At 38.4% G+C, this 16,453-nt stretch overlaps 1 protein-coding gene across 7 annotated transcripts in view; it reads right to left on the reverse strand.

The window, feature by feature from the left end:
* PTPRC (protein tyrosine phosphatase receptor type C) overlaps nt 1-16,453 on the reverse strand; it is a 122,528-nt gene that overhangs the window by 29,127 nt on the left and 76,948 nt on the right. For all 7 annotated transcript variants that reach the window (XM_029231319.1, XM_029231325.1, XM_029231322.1 and 4 more), the window contains 4 exons: nt 15,978-16,097; nt 11,268-11,423; nt 9,883-10,097; nt 4,948-5,008 (listed from right to left, as the gene is read on the reverse strand). In XM_029231319.1, coding sequence (XP_029087152.1) covers nt 4,948-5,008; nt 9,883-10,097; nt 11,268-11,423; nt 15,978-16,097 — 552 coding nt within the window. The remainder of the gene's footprint in view (nt 1-4,947; nt 5,009-9,882; nt 10,098-11,267; nt 11,424-15,977; nt 16,098-16,453) is intronic.

Below are 16,453 nucleotides of genomic sequence, written 5' to 3' on the forward strand. Positions count from 1 at the left end.
AGTTGGGACTGGAAGATATGGGAATTGTTCTGGGTGAGCCCAAACTAATCATGAGTTCTTTAAAAGCAGAAGTCAGAGATCTGAAGCACCAGGATCCCACACACTGCTCTGGCCTGAAGATGGAGGAGGCCAGGTGGAAAGAACGTGAGGGGCCTCTGGGAGCTGAGTGCAAGCCCTGGCCTGCAGCCCCCAAGGAAATTGGGTCATCGGTCCCACAACAGCAAGAAACAGGACTCCATCAACCTGGAATGACCTCGGAAGCACTTTTTCTGCATATTCTCCAGATAAAAACTCATTCTGGCCAACATCTAGATTTCAGCTTTGAGCGGAAGACCTGGTCACATGGAGCCGGAATTGTGACCTACGGAATTGTGAGCTAATGAACGGGTGTGGTGTAAAGCCACTGAGCATGCAGTAATTTGTTGGACAGCAAGAGAAAACTAACACAAAGCATTACCTCCCTGTGATTTTGCATGGAGACAGTCCATATAGTTCAGCGTGGCTGAAGCCACAGCCTCCTCCCCTCCCTTGCTTCCTTCTTTCCTGCCTGTGGCTGACACTGGCTGACTCTTAAGCACTCTTTTCTCTTCCTTCCAGACCAGCTTTCCTTGCTGTTAAGTGTGTCCAGGTAACTGAGATAAGGGTAGAAGGCATATAAGCCTCTTCCGGGTCTGGTGTTTACCTCCCGTCTGGAGAGACACTTCACCTCGTCTCTTCTCCAAACTGCTGGCTGGATGCTGGTTGTCCTCACAAATTCAGAAGCCACGTGTGGGAGAAGTCAGCCCCTGTGTCAGCCTGGAGTTTTGAATGGTGTGTGGAGCAGAACCCCACCCTCTACATGCCCACAAACCTCCCCAATTGGTGTGGAGTAAGAAATAAATGTCTGTTTTGTTACTTCACTGGGATTTGGGGGCTTAACTGTTATAGCATCCATCGTTGCCTTAATTGATTGGTTTATCTGTTATAGCATCCATCGTTGCCTTAACTGATTGGTACCCCTCTTCATCCCATACTGACTGAGCAAATGCTACGTGTCCTAAAACTGTGACCGTCTCTGGGGGTATGACAGAAAATAGGCATAAAAAGGTACCAGTTCTGAGGGAATTTTCCTTACCTTTGGGGGAAAAGAAAGGCTAGACAGGTAAATACAATAATTATATATTTTCCTTATATTTAAAGGAAAAAAATAGAGTGGTAAGAAAGTAAGGGGAACCTATTTTCTGTATGGTCCGTGGAAGACTTCCTGAGCATGAGACATTTCTCCTACAACCAGAAAGATGGAGTGACTCCGCCAGGCCAACGCCTGCCCAAACAGCGTGTCTCATGCTCCAGATGTCTCTAACTGGAAATTCATAAAAACAGGAACATAGAAAATTAATTTCAGATGGAGGTTGTCAGATGTCAGAGCTGAGTCTGCATCCTGGCTCTGGCATTTCTTTGACTCTTAACATGGAGCAAAATGATTAAATTGTCCGAGTTTAAATTTTCTCATCTATAAAATGGGAATGATTTGATCTTCTTTAGAAAGGTGTTGTGAGGATGCCTATATACGTGTCATGTGTGTGTCTATATCTATATCTATATTTATGTCTATATGTATGTATATCTATCAAGTGGGAAAGAGAAGACCAGCAGCACATACTAGACATTTTGCAAAAACCACACCAAATGGTGTTGAGTGAGCATTGCAATCCATTGCAATTAATTAGGGCTGTTGGTTCTATAGAAACATGACATAGCATCAGATGTGCCTCCATAAACGTATTAATAATAGAACAATGAAGGCTTCAGATACGTCTCGTGGCCTAAGACTTGCTCTTCTCTCTTCTCTGTAGGAGCCCCTGTAACACTGACCGAGGCAAAGATCCATGATGGCAGACAGGATGGGAGACGGGGAGCCAGAGGTTGAGAGATTTTGACAAGTTTTGGAAGGTAGGAAGCAAAGGAGAGGAAGCCACAACCAGAGAAGCATGTGGTGACGAGGGACACACACCTTCCCAAGAACACCTGGGCCTCAAGCTCCCAGGCGCCATGGACAGTGGAAACCAATCAAAAGACAAAAATGGCACAATTGAGGGTCTATTTACAGAAAACCCAGGCATCTCTTGAAAGACAAACCAGGGAGGAGACACAAGCCTACTCTTTGGAAAAATTGAATGGAACAGGTAAGAGTCTAGAGGTAAAATCAGGCTCCAAGTAGAGAAGGGAGGAGACCCAGCACGGAAATGAAGCAGGAGAAGCAAGTGTCTGCATGTGGAATGGTTGGACACTGGCCCTGTGCCCTACCCTGAGGGAACCATCCCGCACCCTCCGCTCTACCGCAAGTACCAGTTGTGGACTCATTTCTGGAGATTATGAATGATGCCGGAGAAAATAAATCAGTAACAACACAGAGAATCTCCTCAGTCAATACGGCCCCTTAAGGACCACAGAACTTCTAATCACCTTCTCCCCTGTGTCACTGTAACTGTGGTCAGACTGCCCATGAGAACGGAACTCTCAAAGAAACCCTCAACACAAAAGGCAGATGCCAAAATAATACATCGACTAATGATTCCAAAATGTGACTAAGATGAGCTCCAAAAAGACTGCAGAAAGAAAGTGGAACAAAGAAAACTTCCCAGAGATACAAGTCTCCAGGTCACGAAAGCCAATAGCATCCAGGAAAATAAGTGAAAAAGACCCATGTCAGACCAAGAATAAAGAGGAAAGCCTAAACGTTCTAGAGAGAAAATAAAATGAGGGAACATACGAAAAGAATGAGAAGCAGGATGGCATTAGAAAGTAATACTGGATGCAGGGGAACAAAACTGAAATACTTTAAATTCTATAGTTTTAAACTTAAAATCTATGCCAGGGCAAAATATTGATTGTGTTAGAATAGAATACAGATATTTTCATGCCTGCAGAAATTAGAATATTTTCTTCTTACACTAGAAGATATAAACCAGTAAAAACAACAACAACAACAACAAAAAACCCCATGAGATTCAAATACAGCAATTTTAAAATGGGAAACTGATAAAGGAAAATTTTATTATGGTACCCTCAGAGAGTTCCAGAAGAAAAGGACCCCAGGAATTCAATTGGGAATGTTGTCAAAATGCAGATGGTGGAATGTGATACCAGAGAAACTCAGTAATACATTTCTAGCAGCTGTGCTTTTGCAATTCGAAACCCAAGCCCTCCCCTGGAGTAGATGTCAGTATCAAAATGTGAAGACATTATTTATCTCTTATGAAAATGCTGTTGTTAGCAAAGAGTTAATACTTTTTCTGCTTTATGGGAAAAAAGGAGCATAGGATAACCCTCTAGCTCCACTGAAGGAGAAATCTGATAAAGATGGAATAGTAGCTGTGTCACCAGGCAACATTGCTAATGTAAACGCAATCCCTGATTTCCAAACGGCATCTGGACAGGAGGGTTATGTATGAATGATGGTGTCCTGGTGGGAAGCCCTGGCCTTGATTTCCCTGAATGCACTAACCCCTGGCACATCTTGTTACTGGGCGCATCCCTGTTGGCACATCTGGTAGCTATGCCTGTGGAACTATTATAAGAGATACGTGGGGCTTCTAAGCCAGGGTCGCTCCCACACATATGGCCTCAGTCTTATAGCTCAGTTGCCTCTAGAGGGTCAAAGAGTTCATAGTCCCTGGACTGTAGTGGGCAATGCTAGCAGGATTTTCTTGGCCAGACCCCCTTGCTGGCTGTGTTTCCCACTCTGTGTTTCTCTGAGGGAAATGGTGCCAGGCCTGGCTTATTAAGATAGGAGTATGAAATGTCCAGTGGAGTCTATGACCCCAAGAATAAATGCTGACACTATAAATTATTTACATAATCAGAAAAACTCAATGAAGCTGTTGTTATAGTAAGGGCTTATAAAAGAAAAGTATATGGAAATAAAGTCAAAGATACTTGGCTGAATTTGTTTGGCATTTCACATTAGGAGCTTTTATTTTATAAATCTGAGCAGAAAGAACTAAAACTTTGTATGGGACTTAGTAAAGCAGTTTGGAAAATAAGCTGTTTTTATATCTTCCCTCTTTGGAAAGACTTGGGAAAATGAAGCATTAATGATTGTGCACATGCGGGTAGTTGACAAAGACGGAGAAGTGACAAGGTGACATCAGAAACAGCCTGTGTTTCGTAACACTGCACAGGGAGCTTTGAATTTAATTTAATTTAATTTAATTTACAAAGCTAACAAGTAGAGAAAACTTAAAGCAGTGTGCTAAGTCTTCTTCCTCTGCAGGCTCAGATCAATAAGCAACATTAAAACTCTAGAAAGAGCAGCAGACAATATCCCTTTTATATATGGAGGAAACTATAGAATTGAAAACAGAAATGGTGAAAAGTGGTCATTTTGGAGAGCAGAACAACCGGTGAGGGAAGGTGACACACGGCTTTCTTCATTTCAGTGATTTTTTTCTAGAGTGACCTTTATTTTGATTAAAATATTTTAAAATATTAGTGACCAAACATTAAAAAGCCATACTGTTATTAGGGAATGTGTATCCTAGCTCAGTTGGGTAAATCAGCACAGATTTGTATGTAACGCCTGCTTCTGCTAAGCAAATGCTTGAGGGACAGAATAAAATAAGGTGACAATTTCTAACACATACACAAAACAAACATGCTTGTTACTAACATGAAGAAATGCCATAAGCATAATCATAATATTAGTCTGTGCAGATAAATACTCTATGAATTATTTTATGAACTCTTTTAATAATTTAATATCTTAATTTGAATTTAAGATATTATATTTTAATATGGTGTTCACCTGTACATCTGTTTGCACACACAACTTAAAATATAATGTTTTTTGGAAAATATATAATATAAACATTTAATAATTAAACATGAGTAGGAATGTAAAATAATAAAGCTAAGTGCTACTATATACTTAATATAAATATAATAAATAGCTAAGTGATGACTTACAAGATGTTGATTGTGAAACAATTATTGGATGACCAGAATATTTCCCATTGTGATAAAAAACCTGAATTTCAGTAATAAAAGAGAAAATAGTTTTCTAGTGTAAATTTATGAATCACAATATAACACATACATATTTGTCATACATTGTTGTTTATTTTCATAAAAAATATACTGGTTAACTTTAATTTAAAGTTGAAACTTCAAGATTATGTCAATACTTTATTATCAAAATGTTTTAAAGAAAGTATTTACCAGTGAAAAAGATATAAAGAAATCTTAGCCCATTTAGCAATAATAATAATACTAATAGTTATAATCAGCAAGAATAAGTGAAAATGAAGGAACAAAATCCAACACATCAAAATGTTCATCATTTAAAGTTGATTCCCTATTAATAGGCTAACATCTTCACATTTCTTTCAAAAGGAAATTCTGCTGTATACTCTTTAGAAGAGTTATACATAAAACGTACAAAAAAGTTTTTAAGGCTAAGTGGAAACAATATAATGTAAGAATCACAGTATTTATATTCAAGTGATATTTAGTTCAGAAGGGTTAAAATGATCAAGATTGATGATACAGGGTAAACTCTACAGTGTAGACATAAGTAGTTCAAAATATGGAACACAGTAAAGCAAAACAATTTAGATATACAAGGAAACAGCATGGAGCAGGAAAGCATTAAGAGTCTTCAGCAAAAAAACAGCTGAAGCAAAAATATATCTAAAGAGTATTAATAGAAGAGATTAATAATAAATCTGAAAAATATATATCTAAGCTTTTACCCCATGGAGGGTATATAATATCCTCAGTACTCACAGAGTATTCATAAATATTTATCACACACTGAGCTGTAAAAATTACTGTAGATTCCAAAGGGCAGGAATTGTAAAGGACAATTATCCTTTTAAACTAATAATTAATTGCAATAAAAAATTCAGGAACCAGAAATGTAGAAAAGTCTCTTTAAAAAAAAAAAGATAAATTAAAAATTATTCCAAATTACAATTATATACTCTTTAGAAATTATCAATAATAAGAACAATCTACTTTAAAAATCCACTCATTAAATTTTATGTCAGTCATTGAGAAATTAGTAATAAGTAATATAGACATGGGATAGAGTCAAAATTTTACCAAAGAACAATCTGTAGCTTTATTTATTTATTTATTTATAGTTAATAAAAAGGAAAAGGAGAAAGAAATAAATGGTCAAAAATCACTTTCAATGCCCAAACTACCAGAATATCAAAATAAACCTACAATAAAAGAAAGTAATACATTAACAATTATAAAAACAACTGTATTAATTTATTAACCAGAGATCACAATGATGAATAAATCTAAAATGATTGCTCCCTCATGAAGGTATAAATGTAGCAGTGGATTCTGAAATAAACATAAAAACAAGTTATGGGAACTGCAGTGAAGAAAACAAGAGGCAGCCTTTTGAAGAGTGAGGAAGAGAAAGGATAACTGAATAATTGTCTCCTAATTTGAATTTTGAGATTGCATTTTAATACGATGTTTACCTATATTTTTCCAGAATAGCTTATCATCATTGACAAATGGGAGAAGAAAATTCTAGAAAGAGAGGAATGTTGAGTAAAGTGCCTAAAAGAGAGTAAAACCTGAGTGTTTGGAGAAAAGAAAAGGAAGCCAGTGTGCCTGGAGCTTCCCGGGTACTGAGGGAGGTGAAGTGAAATGTACAATAATAGGTAATAACAAAGTATTTCTTTTATTCCGACTCTTCTTTGGGAAAATATAAGTGGCACACCCACTCAAAAAGGGTAGCTACTTGAAAAGAACAGTAATATCGAAAGATAACGTAAATGATTCTCAAAGAATCCCTCTGTGTTAAAGGGACTAAAACACATTTTTTGGTGAACAAATAATTCCTGTATTATTTAAAGTTATAAAACACAGAACAGGAAAATGTCTCCAACCTGTTTTATCAGGTTAGCATAACCTTCATACAAAAATGTGAAAAGAATGATGCGTGTCCCCACCTATGTCAGCGTCGCCTTTACCCACTTATTAAGTGACCTCATTTATGAATGCCTATTCATAAAGGCTTAATAAAATATTAAGCTGTTGAGCTCAATAATACTTTAAAAGAATAATACACAATGACAGAGCAGGGTTTTTTTCTTGGAATGTGACACTGGTTCAACATTAGAAAACCTATCACTATAATTCAGCATATACACCAATCACACCATAGCATCACAACGATGGCAGACCCAACATAGTACCATAAAACACATTTGATAAAGTCAAACCTACGTTTCTGGTTAAAAACAAAACAAGAAAGCTTATGTATACCTAAACACTTCTTTAAGTGATAAGAATGTGAAGCAGATTGTCAACATGACATTAAGCAGTCAACTGTGGAAATTCCCATTAAACCAGAAATAAAAGTGAGAGATTTGACTGAATAAAAATAAAAGGGGAAATTGTGTATGAGTTAAAGTGCTATAAAGAAAATTAAAAGGCAAACTATACACTGAAAACAAATTTGCAAGTCATAGGACAAAGAGTTTAATACTATTAATAGCCAAGAAGCATTCCCAAAGAAAACTAGACAAAGGAGCAGGAAGGATGTTACTACAAGACAAATAACAAAACGATATTTCTCCTCAACAGTAAGTAAAGAAAATCCATAAAAACAAAAAGAGATGCCAATACAGTATTCCACCCACTAAATATCAAAGGAAAAGGGGATGCGCAGTGTTGGTGAGATTCTCCAGAGCAGTTATTTCACACACTGCCATGGGAACGGCAATTTGGTAACTTCCACAGGGAAAAGAAAAAGTATCATAAAAAAATCTCAAAATACATGTCAATTCCTTTTGACCCAACACATTCATTTCTGGGAATTTATTCAGACAGAAATGATAAAAGACATATTCAAAGATGTTGTTATTTCCCAGTAAGAGTGTTTGCTGACTGTTGTCAAAACAGGCATAGTTAGTAGAATGTGATAAAGCCGTAAGATAGAATCTTACGCAAACATGAAAAACTAGTAGCGGAATATTTAACATGGAAAAACGTTCGCGATACAGTGACTTATGAAACATGCGGTTTATCAAACGGTGCGCTCATATTAAGGAATTTGTGAGATCATGGAAAATCTACATCTGCCTCTCCCTCTAGTTCCTGGCACAGAGCTCCCCAAACCCTTGTGTCTCCTAACTGATAAGAGCGCTAGGAACATTTTGGTCTTTGGTCTTTGACCCTGATTCCTGACACAGAGCTGCAGAAAACCTTGTAACTTCCAGGGCGACAGTCTTTTACTCTATTGAGCTGATTCTGGGTGGGTTCCTGGATAGCTCCCACACGAGGGCTGGTCACTGGAAAGACCAAGCCATGATTAGTCTCAGAAGTTTCAGCCCCTCCCCTCCCCCAGTCTCTTGAGAAGGGAGAAGGGCTGAAAATGGAGTTAATGATTTATCATGCCTATGTGATGAAGCCTCCATAAAATCCCAGAAGTACTGGGGTCAGAGAACTTCCAGGCTGGGGAACACACTCACACCTAGAGGGTGATACACTCCCAACTCCACGGGGACAGAGGCTCCTGCACTTGGGACCCTCCCAGACCCCACCCTACGTATCTCTTCATCTGGCTGTTCACCTGTATCCTTTCTCAAAACCTTTAATAAACTGGTAAATGATGTAAGTGTTTGCCTGAGTCCTGTGAGCTGCTTTAGTGAATTAATCAAACCAAAGGACGTGGGTCACGGGAACCCCTGATTTGCAGACAAATCGAGCTACAAAGTGGTGGGGACTTCCTACTTGTCATTGTCTTCTGACATAGGGTGGGACCAATCTCGTGGGACTGAGCCCCTCACCTGTGGAATCTGATGCTACCTCTGGGTACATGGTGTCGAAATTGAATGGACACCCAGCTGGTGTCACAGATACTTGCTTGATGAGGGGAAAAACCTTTACACACTTGGTGACCAGAAGTGTCAGAAGTGAAGTGTTTCAGGTGTCCGGTTTTCTTTGGAAATGCTTCCCTGTGTTTCTTATAGTGAAGAACACACAGGAGATAGAATGAACTGAGGTTTCTCCCTACAGCAGGAGGAAAAGACTGAGTTTTCCCATTTTAGAAGTATACACACAGAATATGATCAGTAGACAGCGAGCTTATGGGTGAGCTTTTTAACTCTCTGTGTACACTGCTATTTCCTTACATTTATTTCTGCTATTTTTTAATCTCAATGTACCTGTAAAAAATGTTTGTAATTTAAGAAGTCACATTAGTGGGCTTCCCTGGTGGCGCAGTGAGAAAGAGTCCACCTTCCGGGGCCACGGGTTTGAGCCCTGGTCCGGGAAGATCCCACATGCCACGGAGCAGCTAGGCCCATGCGCCACAACAACTGAGCCCGTGTGCCACAACTACTGAAGCCCACGTGCCCAGAGCCCGTGCTCCACAACAAGAGGAGCCACCACAATGAGAAGCCCGCGCACCACAGCGAAGAGTAGCCGCTGCTTGCCGCAACTAGAGAAAGCCCGTGCGCAGCAATGAAGACCCAATGCAGCCAAAAATAAAATAAATAAAAAATAAAAATAAAGTATTAAAATTTTTTTAAAAGTAACAGTAGTAAAGATAACTAGCCTAGATGAATAAAAGTTGTGGCAAAGGAATAATCTACTGTGCATGAAATGTTGTGCTTCTTGACACGGGAGCAATAATTTAGCTATAAGTAAATCACGTTAAAGGTCAAAAATAATCCAACAAAATATGTGTTGTAAACAACTGTATTATGTACTAGAGATGAAAATTTTGGAGTCAAACTTTTACACTTTTAAAGTGTGATTCCATTAGACATCAGAGCTTCGTGAGCACTGGTGTTAGTATTATTTAAATACTGCAGAATAATCACTATAATGTATATCAGTAATGTATGATTATGGAAATTGTAATCTTACCTGAAATGTATATTCTGTTGAATATTGAAGACCTTCTACCGAGAATGTGCACTTTTGTTGTTGTAATTCTTTTTTAGCCGAGTTATTTCCAATACTGACTATCAAATGGTACTTCCCTGTCTTGGGGCCATTAAAGTCGTCAGGAGGTTTACAGCTCACATTCATACTATTATCTGTCTTCCTTGAAACACGTAAGTCCTTGACCTTGCTTGGATCTATCAAAATGAAGAAATATTTTATTTTTAATCATTTGGTAAACGCGTATTTAAATTACTGGACAATATATGTGTACAGTATAAACTGTTTTAAGTGCTTATTTGGGTGTTACAGATGGGGAAGTTAGGATAGAACATACATAAAAAGCTATAACAAAACATCTGAAAATAAATTACACATTCATTTGATGAATATTAGCATGTAAGCTGTACTTGAAACTATGAGACTTTTTGCAATTCCCCCAAAGAGAGTGGGTAGAAATAGAAAATAGAGAAGAAAGGAGTGGAGGGGCAGGGAGGGGAAACCCCGAAGGCCTACGAACAGTCCAGGTCCTCCTTTTGGAAATGCTTACATGACCCTGGTGATACCTGGCTGGTTTCTTCAGCAGCAATGAATCATCTTTGTTTCTGTGATAGCACAGACTTTCAGGAAAATAACAAAAGCATAATAACGCTTGAGGACCTGGACTTTTGAAACCAGAACTTAAATGACATTAAGAGCATTTTACATCTGGTCCTGAAGAGGACAATTTTTCTGCGTGAGCCTGGTGCCAGGTAGGGTTTCTGGAGCCATAGCTGTTGCCTTACACAGGGGTATTTCTTCTGCCCTGACCTCATGGAGTTCACATTCACCCCAGAGACAGATCTAGCTTTGGACCTGGAATCTATGGAGCCATCCCATGGTGGGGCAAGAGCCAAATGAATGTAAAATGTGACATAAAATAAAGTAGTATGTAGTTCATTGTAATGGAGAAGAAAATGCTGACAAAATATTGTTTCATGAGGTCATGCAAGCAGTGGATGCTTTGTGAGTGAGGCGTTCTTGGGTGTCTGATGGCAGTCGATATTTCTAGAGAATAAAGAAAACAATAGATAACGCATTTTTATCTAAGTTGGTTAGATACTTAATTGCCTGAAATCTCATAAATTGTACCTGTTCATACGCCCTCAGGCTTCATTCTTACAATTCTATGATTATACCTGAAGGATACAGAGAAAACCCAGGATGAGAGTTTTTAAATTGTTGTGTTTTAAATTATTATAAACCCTAGATGTTAACAAATGTGCCAGGTCAGTGTGTTTCTCAAATGAAGCATAAAGGTGGACATGTTGTTTTAACGGTTTAGACTTTGCTGTTCATAGAAAAAAGCATTAAAGCTTATAACTTACGTGTTGCTTCTGTTTCAGCTACACATTTCACATCAGTTCCATTACGTTCCACTCTTCCATTGACAGAGGCATGTAATGTTATCTCATACCTTGTAAAAGGTTTCAAATATTCCAAATTAATTGTATTTGTGGTTTTATTCAGAGTGTGGCATCTTTCTTCTCAGGGGAAAAAATGGAAACTTTTAGTAAGTCATCAAAATTTAAGATTAGCACATATTTAATTTAGTGTCTACAGTAAATCATTCCAAGCCGACTCCAAACTGAGTGATTGAGAAATGAAAAATCCTTGGTGCTCAGGAATACACACAATTATCAGCAAATGCATTGAACAACCGTGATTACTATAAACTCAAATATTCAAAAATGATGGTTTCATATCATTAATTTGGTACATAACGTATTTAATAAGTTCAAGCATATTGTTTACCTATGATCCCTTTTCTTTCTGAGATAACACAGCTCATGGTGGATATCATGAAAGTCTTTTTTCCAAAACTTTGGCAACCCCTTTTCTGATACTTAACCTCCAAACTTTGAACTTTGGTATGAGCCACTGTTATAGACTTCAGATACAAAATCCATTTGATCACCAGTAACTAAGTATCCTCTGCTCTATTCATCAGAGCACTACAGTAATTCATGGGAGCTGAAACAGTGAAGGACAGCTTCACACTGGCAGTAGAACCTGAGCTGATCATTGAAAGATGAGTGAGGCTGGGTAGGTGTAAGGGAGGAAATAAAATTTTACAAAGGAAAGAAGGAGCATTTTTAGTTTAGGCATGAGCCCTACTGGGATAGCAGACTCTGGCTGGGTAGGAACATGGGAGGTGGGACCTTGCTTACACAGATGAGTTAGCACTTGTTAAGTTGAAAAATCACTAGCCACTGACTATTTTTGAGTAGCCAAATGCCACCAAGAAAGACAGGTTAAAAGAAGGTTAGAGAGGAAGCATGTTACAGTGATAATAATAATAATACCAGTAGTTATAAAAACAATGAACAGACGATGCTGTGTTCCAAGCATGTCTTGAAGTGGTCTATGTGAATTAATTCACCATCACCACAACCCTATAGGTTGGCACTGTTGATGTCATCCGATTTTACAGATGAGAAAACTGAGCCACAGAGATATTAGCAATCTGTCCATGATCTCACAGGAAAGGAACAACAGAGTCAGGATGAAACCCGGACACTGAGGTCCCAGAGGCCATGCTTTACCCTTCACCGCCATGTATATTGTCTGGGGTAGAAGAGGGGGGCAAGGGTCTGCAATGGGGCCAAGCTTTTTCCTCCTCTTGGACACTTTAATTCTCTGGTCCAGGTGGACACGCCAATGGACTTGCAGAAACAGTGTAAGGGAAGATTTAGCACGTGCTAATTTCTTGTCTCAGTTACTTATCCATGACATGGAGATTATAGTAATATCTCTACCTCACCATGGGATGCTAAACAGTAAGTGAGATAAAGTGTCTGTTCTAGCCTGGTTAAATGTCTATTTTCTCAGAAATCCCTAAATCTGAGTTAGTTGATTTAATACCCGCCAGCTCAGCTACCCTGTCCCCAGTGAGAATTGTCTTTGAGGACAGGAAAGGTGTGAGTTCTAGAGAGGGGCAGGTGGCACCCCCTTATATGCTGTCTGGCTGTCGGGACAAGTATCAGCTTCTAACTCAGCTACAATCCAAATGTCAGGATGTCGTTCTCAAGGTCCATCTGGCTTCCATTCAGTGACCTAATTTTGTATGATTGTAGATGTAATCTCACAACCATTCTGCATCAAAATGAGTTTCATTTATGTTGTTCTGTGATGCTTTCATCTTAGCCAGCTTGATAAAATCAAATTGTTGATTTAATTTTGAACAACACATTTTTTTCCAAAAGACATTGCTGTTTGGGGAATCAAAGTGTTCAGTGCTTAGAAAGATGGTTTGGAATGTTCATTTCCAGTTGCCAAGGGTTTCAAGCTTTGGTTGAAAGGTCAACATATTTTACACGAGCCTCTCTGCCTCCATGTGGGATACCTTTCCTCAGGACCCTGAGGTCAGAAGCACTAGTCGAATGGCACAGGTAAAGACTTTATTAGACTTAGTGATGAAATTTAGTTTTCCTTAGGGCGACAGGGATACATCTAGTTTCAAGTCATGCCTGTTGCACTGGAAATGGCTAGATAGATACTGGCTTCGTCACTTGTCACCTCTTTGCTTTTTAGCAAATACCTCAGGAAATCCATTAACAACTTCCCAGTTTAAACTGCTCTAAAGCATCTTCCTGAACACCATGCAAAGTAGTATAAACTTGTTGATCCCCAAAGGGTTTTGCACTGCTACCTCCCAAAATAAGAGGTAATTTTTCTCTTATGTTGTTTAAGCAAAAAGGCAATAAACAAAATCATTTCCAATAACAACGTTGCGATGTGGAAGGGTGCACACTGGTTTCAATAACTTTTGAGAAATAGTCCTTTGAATGCAACAATGACTCAGGGTCTCTTCCCTATTACCGAGGAAACTTCATTGTCACTTGGCACTTTAAGTTAATACATAATACTACAGATGCACAAGGTGTCTCATGCTCAAACATGAACTTACAGTAGCGAAAAAAGCACAGTCCAAGCTGTTGAATTTGAGCATTGATTTTAAGTTCTGTGATCCTCAGGGAATCGTATGAACTCTGAACATATCCATGTATCTCTCCTCTCAGAGTCATTGTTGAAACATTTAACAAAATCTTAAAAAGCTATAAAAACACCCCACAAGCAGATAAAACTAAATAAATGTCAGTTACATTTTTCTACCTCTTTTAGTCTACAGCTTTCGGAGTCGCTGCGATGATTAAATGAGGGAATAACAAAAGGAATTTAATACCTAATTAAAAGTAATATAAATTGCCATAGGAGTTCACTGACTTTCTTCCCATGGATTTTTAATAGTGGTTTTATTTGAAATAATGAGAGTAGTTAAAAGAATTGTTCTAACAATGCTATACTCCGATCATCTCTCTTTGACTTAGATAATACAGAAGAGGATCTCATGTCCTGTGCTCCTGATGAACCAGAAGACAAGACAGAGCACGGCCCTCTTCCCAGCAGTGGAGTATGATAGCAACGAGAGACAGAGGACTGGGGATGAGCTGTTTCCAAAGGGCCCTTTGAGCAGAGTCAGTGCATGAGCCACAGTGGAGACTGAGTTCAGTTAGTTACCAACCAACTTTTGGAGAGGACACACAGAGCCAGATGTTGCCTACCTGCCCCTTCCCTCCCCACCCATTCTATTCAAGTGTTATATTTGGAGAGTCATAAATTTGGGTAGCACTGAATAAGAAGGAGCTGTACTCATTGCAAAAATCAAACAAAAACTCATCTGACTGCAGTAACTAACACATTACATCCTTCTAAGCCTAATTATTCAAATACAGGTTTTTTAAATAGTATAGAATACAAAGAAGCAATAAATATTGCTCCATAAATTTCCACCATATATTCTGGCATACAAAATACTCCATAGTAGAGAGAGAATATAGAAAGTAAGGAATACAGAAAGAGATAGTGAGAAGAAATTTCAGAAAAGAGAAGAGAAAACAAAACAATGTGCTCACACAGAAACCAAGCAAAGAAAGTTTGTAGGAGAGGTGTCCAGTGAGGCAGACTGTACTCCTGTAATATGTCAGATTACAGATTGTCTTCCTGTAGTTTCCATGTTTCATCTTCCTGTAAGTTCCATTTTTCCTTTCTCATAGACATAACTTTTCAAATTACCATAACCTCAAATACATTGCCTGTATTTCTTCTCCATAGAATTTGAGTCCTCTTATGCTAATTTGAAAACTACATGTGTATTGAACTTTGCTGTAGTAGTTTGATTATTAAGATTCAAACAACAAGCAAAAACAATATGCTATCAAAATGTAAAATAACACACTGGAGATAAGTGGCTTTCTACTTTTCAAAATTTGAAAATTTATGTCTGGTTCCTACGCACCAAACAAAGAGATGGAATTCTGTGAGATGTCCAACTCAATACTACTTTAAGCTACAGGTAAAAGATTGACAAGTGGGCTATTCCGTGTGCTGAATCTGTTCTGAGGTGGTCCATGGTCCCCACTGTTTTCTACAAGTATTTTAGATACTTCACATCGTCCAGGAGATGTCTGGCCTCTTAAATAGTGTCTCATTTGGAGGGACTAGGCCAATGGTTGAACTAGTCATAGCACATTTTTTGGGCTGTCTTTATTTCTGCACAAGTTCTGCAGAAGTTAGTTAATGCTAACTAGACCTATGTTCCAAGATTCCACCTGCCATCAAACTCTGTAGCTAAGTGGGCATATGTTCATTTTTGTTCACCCAATTTTTTGTGTATATCAGCTGGGGCACGTTTTGGAAGTTGTTGTTTGTAGTCCAGAATGATGAGGTTTTGGAAAACAGATATGAGTATTATCTTCCAGAGATTTTCTTTCTCTAAGCTTTGGAGTGTAACAATTAGAACTAAGAAGATCAAGAATGAGAAATGAGTATTGGGGGATACTCTGAGATTTAGTCATTTCAGAGGCTACGGAGCCTGTAGTGAGTGGAGGTAGTTCTAAAACCAAGGTGTACAGGATGCTCGTCACGGTTGTAGTGTAGAGAGCTCCGTGGCTCACTAGCTCCATCCATATGTGGAGTGCGCTTTCCAATTTTTGATTTATCTTTCCTGATATGGAATTAAATTCTATAAAAGTTACCTGAATGATTCCGATAACAAAGAGTGAACGTATGAAAAACATTTTCCGGTGGTTCCCAGGTAACCCATCCTTTATGTGCACTGAAGTTAGAACACCTCATATTCTGAGGGATTCCTGGAACTGTTGAAAAAATAAGAATATAAAATGTAAGAAACAAGACATGGAGAAAACGTTCTTCATATTATTAGCATGCATTATTAATAGCCATATTTTGATTAATTATGAATTGATGATGAAAGTAAAAGAAAGATATCTGGTCTTGTTAAATTTGATATGGTCATGTAACAGAGTGTCACTCCAGGGTGACATTGTGGAGCCTAAATGTTCCACTGACTCGACGAGATCTGAAAACCCCTCTTCCTCTCATTTATATTATTGTCCAGCTATCTTGGGATGTCTAGATTTCCCTATGCTGGAAATCTGTCACTGGTAGGGCTGATAAAGTTAACAGTCAGTACTGGAGTAACACTTGTCAT

The sequence above is a fragment of the Monodon monoceros genome, unplaced genomic scaffold (assembly GCF_005190385.1).
Source record: "Monodon monoceros isolate NGI ecotype Baffin Bay Population unplaced genomic scaffold, NGI_Narwhal_1 Super_Scaffold_18, whole genome shotgun sequence".
In the NCBI taxonomy this organism is placed as follows: Eukaryota; Metazoa; Chordata; class Mammalia; order Artiodactyla; family Monodontidae; genus Monodon; species Monodon monoceros.